Source organism: Pollachius pollachius (assembly GCF_949987615.1).
Source record: "Pollachius pollachius genome assembly, chromosome: 3".
NCBI classification, from domain to species: domain Eukaryota; kingdom Metazoa; phylum Chordata; class Actinopteri; order Gadiformes; family Gadidae; genus Pollachius; species Pollachius pollachius.
In genome coordinates this window covers 50,466,556-50,475,921 of record NC_136936.1, presented here as the reverse complement: position 1 = coordinate 50,475,921, position 9,366 = coordinate 50,466,556, and the positions used below count along the sequence as shown (strand labels likewise).

Genomic DNA, 9,366 nt, shown 5'->3' with positions numbered 1-9,366 from the left:
AACTTTATTCAACATTAATTATGCATTTATTCAGGCGTCCTATGTGACTCACAGGGAGGGAAGCACAAACCGGCATTGTGCTTGAACCGATCCCGTCATTATGTCGCCGCGCAATTAAGCATATTTCATTTTCCCCTTGTGTTGTAGGGACTAAGACCGCCACGTCCCCATTAGACTTGTGATCTAAGGGCAGCCATCTTTCAATGGAAATCAATTGGATCTCAACACTAAACTGTTTGTCATTAGCTTTTATCAATGGCAGGCTGCAGATAAGATTGTGTGGATAACAGGAGCTGTTGATGACAGATTGGCGGCCCGGATCAGCTCATAGCGCGGAGAACTTTTGCATATTTCTCCTTCACATTTAATAATTTCATTTTGCATGAATGCATTGAAGTGCATTGTTACGTTTTTGTTTCCATAGGGAAGAGTAGTAAAAGTTAACCCGGTTCATTTCTGGGACTTATTGTACGATTTGACCGGTTTGATTTGTCTTATAGTTCATTAAACGAGATGCTTATAATTAATTAATTATTAATCAAAATAAATGATCAAATAATATTCTAAAATATTTAAACCTATTAGTTTAACTTTTTATTTTCTTGTGAATTAATTAAATTGTAGGACTTTAATTCCCAGCATGAAGCCTCAGACCACCGGTGAACGGTTGAGCGCAGGTTAGCACAGTCCTAAAGACTGGAAATAAGGAGCTTATTGTAATAGTTTAATACAATGGACAAAAAGGCCGACTAGAGGGGGGTTAATGTCGCATTTTTCGGTTCCTGACACGATTTTATCGCAGTAAAACGAGCAGGGGAACCGATAGGGTCCCTAACCAGTCCCCCATCCAGACGACCCCTCGCCCCAGCGCCCTAACACCTCGCGATAATTAGACCCTTTAATCTCGCGATAACGGGCGTTATTACCTCCCGCAGCATTTCAAATGTCTGAAAGAAAAAAATGCAAAATATGATTTTCTAAGGCCTACTCGGAAGAAAAACATTTCTTATCCCGCAAGGTCACCTCCCTCCTGCAGGGAGTAAGTGTCCATTATGTCTAAGACTGCTTTTATTTCATACAAAAATAAGGTAAACACTTCTTTGAAAGGAGCATCTAAGGGTAAAGGCTAAGGGTATTGGCCTATACACACCCAGAGGTACGAGTGCCTGTTTAGGAACACAGTGAATGGCCTCGCTCTTCATCAGGGAGTTACAAGTGTTAGGATAAACTAGACGACACTATCTTAAATATGCTGACGGCCTCGGAGTGGAGCGTGCGTGTGTGTGTGCGTGTGTGTGTGTGTGTGTGGGGGGGGGGGGGGGCTTTCATTTTAGAGTGACGGCTGTAACATCTTCACGTCGAACGATGTGTCCGGGCATAGGGGGGATAGGAAGCCTGGATTGTTGTGTTACCGTTGCTGCCGTCAGACCGGGCCGTCTATTTGCATGCTATATATTTAGTTCCCATCCATTGAGTGTTATCACCATGGGGCTGGGGGGGGCGGCACTCCGTCTCGGAGTCCCGGAGCTCTGGTGCTGAGCGCTTTATCGGCCGGTAATTCTCCCGCTCCCACTAACTCATCTTGAATTATTGAAGTGCTGTTTCCCACCGTGCGGGGGTCGGAGGTAAACACTCGGGACCGGGGGGAAAACCCTCCCCCAATAAAACACATCAAATAAAACATCAATGTCACTGACACTGATGTTGGCAGTTATGAGTTTAATAACGGCAGTGTGTTACCGCGAGTGGAAGGAAAATAGTATCGAGCTGCTTCGTCAAACGGATTGGCGATCATTCAGACTCCTATGATGACCGAACAGAAAGGAGTGGACGTCGTCTGAGAGAGACAGTTCTTCCTCTGAAGGAGACAGTGCTTCCTCTGAGAGAGAGACAGTTCTTCCTCGGAGAGAGACAGTGTTTTCTCTCAGAGAGACAGTGCGTCCTCCTAGAGAGAAACAGGGCTTCCTACTACGGAGACAGTGCTTCCTCATAGAGAGAGACAGTGCTCCCTTCTCAAGAGAGACAGTGCTTCCTCCTACAGAGAGACAGTGCTTCCTCCTATAGAGACAGTGCTTCCTTCTACAGAGAGACAGTGCTTCCTCCTATAGAGACAGTGCTTCCTTCTACAGAGAGACAGTGCTTCCTCCTATAGAGACAGTGCTTCCTCCTACAGAGACACAGTGCTTCCTCCTAGAGAGAGACAGTGCTTCCTCCTACAGAGAGACAGTGCTTCCTCCTAGAGAGAGACAGTGCTTCCTATGAGAGAGAGACAGTGCATCCTCCTAGAGAGACACAGTGCTTCCTCCTCAAGAGAGACAGTGCTTCCTCCTACAGAGAGACAGTGCTTCCTCCTATGGAGACAGTGCTTCCTCCTATAGAGAGACAGTGCTTCCTCTAAGAGAGACAGTCCTTCCTCTAAGAGAGATAGTGTTTCTTCATAGAGACAGTTCTTTCTCTGAGAGAGACAGTGCTTCCTCCTATAGAGACAGTGCTTCCTCGTATAGAGAGACAGTGCTTCCTCTAAGAGAGAGACAGTGCCATGGTCTCTTAACGTGCAGTGAGGAGGCCTGCAGTGAAATGACGTTATACAACAATTTAAACATAAAACTCAAAACCTAAATATTGCACAGCCCTCAGAACCGCTTTCCTCCACGTGTATTAACAACATTTTATACAATAAAATGCGTGCGTTTGTGTGTGTGTGTGTGTGTGTGTGTGTGTGTGTGTGTGTGTGTGTGTGTGTGTGTGTGTTTGCGCGCGCATGTGTGTGTGCCGGTGTGTGTGTGAGTGACACCGAGAGAGGCGGGATGGACGGATTGCGGGTCGTCGTAGTGTAACGGTATCAAAGTGATTGAGGAAAGTGGGCTACGAGGAGGCGGACGCTCCGTGGCGTTGAGGGACGGCGGGACAATGGGTCGGCGGTGGCCGGCGTCCGCGGGCCCCCAGCGGGCCCCCAGAGGGCCCCCCGGTGGCGCCGCAGCAGCATCATCATCTCTCCACCTTGTCGTCGGGTTTCCAACTTCAGACAATAGCGCGGCCCCTCCTATAGAGGAGAGAAGACGCTGGAACCCTCGTGAGATTTTCAGCGGTGCTCGCGATCAGAGTGACGTCCATTCAAATAATAATAATTATAATAATACTAATAATTATAATATTTATAATATTAAAATTATAGGCCACTAATATTAGTAATGATACGCCTGGATGCAAACGCCGCTGTATTCTTTCATCCGTGCATTGTGTATTCTTTATTTTGTATTTTTTTATTAAACGATCAATAGTGTGTATGCTATTAATTTATTCAAATAATTATAATAATAGTTATATTAGTAATTGTAACATCACCAAAATAACATGAATAATAGTGGACGCAAATAAGGAAGTCAAGTGGTTCTGGGCGCTGGATGAGGCGGAATGAGGAAAAGGATCCCATTCCCATGAATTGAATTTGACATTCGTTTATATCCTCATTTAAACGCGAAGACCTGCAGCTTAATTCGCCTTTGACAATATTGTTTGATACAGCCTTTCCCCCCGCCTCCCCGCTGCTTCTGTTTTCTAATGTCCCCCCACAGAAGGTGTGGAAACAAACCACTTAAACGCACAATTTACGCAACAAGTCCTCCACAGATAAGAGTATTACTGCTTAGTTGAATATTCCGCAGTTCGTAATTCCAGCTGTCGATTCGCTGCCCTTGGGAAAGTCCTTTGAAGTCGGAGTGAAAAGGGGGGATTTCAGGAAAATAATTAATTTCACCAATATACACGATTAGAAACACTTCAGCACTGCTCAATATTTAATTGTACATGTGACAAATGAACAACATCAGCTGGAAAATTAAAGGAATTATTTACCTTGTGAGGACGCCTATAGTCGACACTTCGGCCAATTCATCTTTATAGGAATGTCAACCATCCAGGCTGCACAGAGATAACACAAATGAAGATTAGAGCCTGCAATTCCTTCGTCCTATACGTTAACCTGATTGTTAATAGCCAAAGGCCTGCTTCCAAATTTTGAAATTGTTAACATTTATTTTTGACGTGACAATTCGCCCCCTTGTCTCCCTGCACCGTACACAAGCGTTTGTTTGCATTTAACCATCTCAATAAATAACTCCCTCGATATTTACACCGTCAATTACTAATTTAAAAAACATTACGAACTATTCTCTTTAGGTTTTAAACATGTCAGAGGTGACTCGCATCCACAAACACACACAGGCCTACATCCGGTCCAATCGGGTCATGATAGAACCGGGTTCATCTGTGTTCCACTGTATAAATATAAATATAAGGTCCGTCTGCGGCTGAACCACCTCTCAGCGGAGGAGGAGGAGATGCTGATCCAGAGGATGGAGGAGACGCGGCCGCTCCGTTCGCCTCGCGGAAGGCGGGATTAAATCAAAGAGCGCTCCGCAGACCTGTTTGTGTCGCAGCCACTGCGCATGCGCGCGGTGGCTCCTCCACGCTACCTGCTGCCGAAGCCAGTATTTCACAGTGGGCCCCAGCCCGGGTAGATCAGTCAGGAGCCTGGACACAGCCCGGGTACTTCAGTCACGAACCCGGACACAGCGAGCCGCAGTGTGGTGGTGTTACGCACCGGACAGAGGGAGACACAAAGACACTTTGGAAGAAGACAAGTCCCCTCCAGCTTTTATTCAGCTTTGCGCTCTTCTATGGATGTCGTCATGAGTCAGAAGACCTGAAGAGAGCATCGAGAGACAACGGCTACTTTTTACTTTTCGAGAGGATATCCGACGGTGGGATGAAGAATTAAAGTTCATGTAAGTAACCTCCCGTTCCTTACGGCGCTGTGTTTTTATTCACGATCAGTGTTTATCTCGGTGTTTATCTCGGTGTGGCTGTTAGTGGCTCCGCTTTACGCACCAAACTGACTTTTCTGTCGTTCGCGCTTCTGCCTCCAGATCAACTCTGTGCCAACATGTCTAAACCGATGGATCACGTCAAACGTCCAATGAACGCGTTCATGGTCTGGTCCAGAGCCCAGCGGAGGAAGATGGCCCAGGAGAACCCTAAGATGCACAACTCGGAGATCAGCAAGCGGCTGGGCGCCGAGTGGAAACTTCTCACCGAGTCCGAGAAGAGGCCGTTCATCGACGAGGCCAAGCGGCTACGGGCAATGCACATGAAGGAGCACCCAGACTACAAGTACCGGCCGCGGCGGAAGCCCAAAACGCTGATGAAAAAGGACAAGTTTTCCTTCCCGGTGCCGTACAACCTCGGAGAGCACGACGCGCTGAAGGTGTCCGGTTTGACAGGCGGCTCGCTGTCCGAGTCCCTGATGGGGAACCCGGACAAGGCGGCCGCTGCTGCTGCCGCCGCGGCCGCACGGGTATTCTTCAACCCGTCCATGGCCGCCAACCCGTACTCTTTCTTTGACCTGGGATCCAAGATGTCCGAGCTTTCCCCGCACTCGTTTCCGTACGCATCTCATCTGGGCTACCCGGGCGCCGCGACGGCTTTTTCCGGGAGCGGCGGTGGAACCCACGCCCACACCCACACACACCCTTCCCCGGGCAACCCGGGCTACATGATCCCCTGTAACTGTACGGGCTGGCCTTCAGCGGGACTCCAGCCCCCCTTGGCGTACATCCTCCTGCCCGGGATGGGCAAGCCTCAACTCGACTCGTACCCGGCGTATGCCGCGGCTTTATGATAGCGGCGCCAAGACACACTTTGGACTTTATGGGAAAAGAAAAAAAAATAACATGCAAGAGTTTATTATGCATGCACAAACTTGTTCATGTGATGAAGTGCTCGTGGTCCCTCCCAGATATCACGTGTATATGTTGATTAGTACCTTCATCTAAGGTCATGTTTATTTGGAAGTCCCTCTCTAAGTTAAGGGCTCTGCGGGCCACCTCAGAGCCTAGAGGGTTGAAGGATATATTAGCTGGTAGACGGGGAAGCTGTCCTTATCAATGTGAATACTCCGTCAAATGCTACTCTATTGCTGTTTTATTTTGCGTCAGACTGGCGCACCTGCTCCAACAGGTGCGCCTGTTTGGGGAGCGTCATGTTCACCACTGGATACACGGACAGCGACGCGGTCATTAACACCCTCTCGGACTTTGATTTCCTCCTCCGGTTTATTGTAACTCCAGATGAGGCCGACCCAGTCCCTCCTCGAACAATTGTAAATCTGTACAGATAAAAAAAAACTCTAGGAAATTGGACACTAGGCTTAGCGTTTGGGATAGGGCCTGAGAATTGCGTATTTCACTAGAAATTGGGTTTATATTTTAAGTTTTAAAAGCCGTTTTATAGATGTCTGTAATATTTATTGTTTAGTGGAATCATCCCGGAGACTTGAGGCCATTCGAGAGGACAAAATAACTCTGTATCATTTTGCACATAAAATGTAGAGGATGTAATTTATTCAAGTTGATTCATTTACTGCGGATCTCATTTTTCTGCTATTCAAAAGTCGGATTCCCTGCCCTGTTTTTAAGAATATCAAAGTTCCCCAGGGGGTCGTGGGAAAGTGGTTTGGTTTTTTTATTTGTCGGGGGTTTAAATGACTTCTCGACGTCTCCGCTCTCGTGTGCAGCAGAGCGCGTCCTACTAACTCATATGGACTTTGTATGTTTTGTGTTTCCTTTAACACCGTTATGTACTCACAACTGTTTGCTCGTTGAGCAGCGGACTCCAATAAAGCGAATGCGGGAAAGCGGAAGGCATGGCCCTGTTTCTTGTGTGCCCAGATGGCCCCCTGTCCCCTGACCGGACGGTCCAGGTGAGGTGTAAGGGATCCTCCAACGGGCGCTTTTGTCCGGCCCGTGAATGGCGTGACCGGGGGAATCTCAAGCAGCCCATTGTGAGCCAACAAACCAAACCTTATTTATCACCATTTTAATCACCAGTAGGATGTGAGATAAAATAGAGTGGCTTCTCTTTTAATCTTTCTTTTCTCAGGGAGAGAAAAGAGCTGCTTTGAGACTCCTGAACAAATGTGTCTTTGAGGCTCTGAGCGTCGAGCGAGGATCCTTTTACATCATCTGACAAACGCCAAACAAAAGAAAACTAGAAACGCTTTCGACATAAAATGGAATACTTTCTAAATGACCGAAAATTAAATTATAGACACAAGTTACAAGGAGGGTGTGTGTGTGTGTGTGTGTGTGTGTGTGTGTGTGTGTGTGTGTGTGTGTGTGTGTGTGTGTGTGTGTGTATGTGTGTGCGTGTGCGTGTGTGTGTGTGTAAGCCTGTGCATGTGTATTTGTGTGTGTGTATGTGTGTTTTTTTTTTTTTGGGGGGGGGCGTGTTTCTAGTGCACCCCATTTATTTTAGCAGCACCCACACCTTTCATAACACAGAAGACCCCACTATTTAGAGAAAGACAGCCCTCCCCAGTTTACATTAGGAGATTAATTCATAAGGATCAAAGCGATTATGCAAAACTAATTTGGACAGTCCAGGGATAATTATCTCGGTCACGGTTAATTAAAGCCTTTCTCGGCGGTGTATCCTCCATTGTGTGAGGCCGATCACTTCGCTCCATGGAACTTCCCGCTCTGCCCCGACAATAACGCCGCGGTGACCTCCGAGGAGAGGAGCCTCGGCTTTTACGCACTCCAAATACTTACATTTCTCCCGGTACATGCGTGGAATGTGTTGAATATTAAATTGCTTGATTCTTTCTGGCCTTTTGTGTGTGTGGAATAAAAACTGTCAATGACATAACGGTGGCTGTATTGTTTCTCTTATCTTGAAAAGGGTGTACTTGCAAGAAAAGGGCATGTGCGTCAAAATATATATTTCTGCTTCTTAAAAAATAAACCCACACGGCTATAGCGAACATTGTGCTTAAAACACATGAAAGGTTGTCAGGTCGGTGGAAAGAACCCGCATTACTAGTTCAGTGACCACTTCCCTCCCTTTCTTCCCTGCCTTTATTGGGTTTTACTTGAGGAAAAGGGAAGAAGACTGAAAGGCTTTCTGTCTGCTCTGGGAGCGTTTAGACGGTCGAGGAGGTTTTGTCTGGGAACAAAACCCGGGTTGGGAGGTTTTGTGCGAGCGTTGTTTGTTGAAGTGGAGCTCTGCAAAAGCGGCTGCTTTCCCTCATTGTGATGAAAGCAATCAGTGGTATTTGGAAAACTGTTAGCATTGTGCACTTCTTCTGTGTCCATTGTGGAGCGATTCTTTTCACAAGGTTTTTTTCAGCCGATCCAGCTGGCCGGACTGAATAGCACTGCAATGTGTACACGCATTGTCCCTGCAGGCCCCTTCAAGTAGCCTACCGTGAATGGAGTGAGTCGACACTGCATGACAGTGAAACAACATAATAAAAAATACATGAGCGCATGAATAGAAGCAGGCGCATAAATAAATAAAATGGGTGGCCAAAACTGGATAAACTGAATGACAAAACGGTGAAAGGGGAACAAAAAGATATTTAACACGGCAGATTAGCATTAGAATGCAATCGACAAGCCAGAACAATTGATGAATAGGTTTACCGGCCAAGAAAGAAATGGACTAAATGCCTTTTGAATAGATAGCCTGTGCGTTTCTTTGTATCTGACGAGGGAAGTGAATGGAAAGGTGGGATCGACCCGGAAAATATCTCAGGAAACTTTTTCTCATAAACCATTTTTAAAAATAAACCACTCATAAACCATTCATAAACCACGAGTATTGTGTCCAAGATTATCATCCGATTGTCAACCTAGCTGCACACTTTGAAAAACGTATTTTAATTATTATTATTATTATAATCAGTATTATTATAATATTATTATTATTATTATTATTATTATTATTATTATTATTATTATTATTCTGAATTATGCATTTTTTAATTATAATTATCCTTATATTAATAGTTATTATTATTATTATTTTCGATGCATTTACATGCCACTGTCGTATTCAGTATTCTCAGAGTAATCGTCGGTTCAGCGTCCTGAGACGCACCTGGCGTCTCTCCAGACGCGATTCGAAACGCTCTGCCCATCATTACCGGCCTTCGTCTGAACACAACTTTACTCGCTCTTCCATGGTTTTATTTCCCTTCACTAAATGGCGTGCACCGGTAGGAGCGGAGCAGGTGGAGCGGAGGCATTCTGACGCAATCCCATTGGTTCCATACGCAAACATTGCACCGCGGAAGAGATGCTTCCTGCTGCAGCTGACCTCTAAATCCCCATGTTGAGACATTCCACCAACACCAGCAGCTTCCAACTTTGTAACACAAAGTAAGTCCAAGTCCAAGTCATTATTCCCGTGTGCGTCCTATATCTGACTGTACCTCCTCGGGTACCGAAGCCCTATCCGTCGCTAAAGGGTCCGTGTTAGGGATAAACATGTACAGGCCTATGTGCCTTCAGTGTTTTGTATTTT

General features: G+C 46.1%; 1 protein-coding gene across 1 annotated transcript; it reads left to right on the top strand.

Annotated features, from left to right (window-relative positions):
* Positions 1–4,528: 4,528 nt before the first annotated feature.
* On the top strand, positions 4,529–6,700 carry sox21b (SRY-box transcription factor 21b). The gene is made up of 2 exons (XM_079731344.1): positions 4,529–4,787; positions 4,929–6,700. Exon 2 carries the CDS (start codon positions 4,946–4,948, stop codon positions 5,678–5,680), a length of 735 nt encoding a protein of 244 aa, XP_079587470.1. The 5' UTR covers positions 4,529–4,787; positions 4,929–4,945; the 3' UTR covers positions 5,681–6,700.
* The last annotated feature ends 2,666 nt before the right edge of the window (positions 6,701–9,366 follow it).

What these genes read in the sequence shown, in the direction of transcription:
- sox21b (XM_079731344.1), top strand. Translation starts at nt 4,946, where the DNA reads ATGTCTAAACCGATGGATCACGTCAAACGTCCAATGAACGCGTTCATG.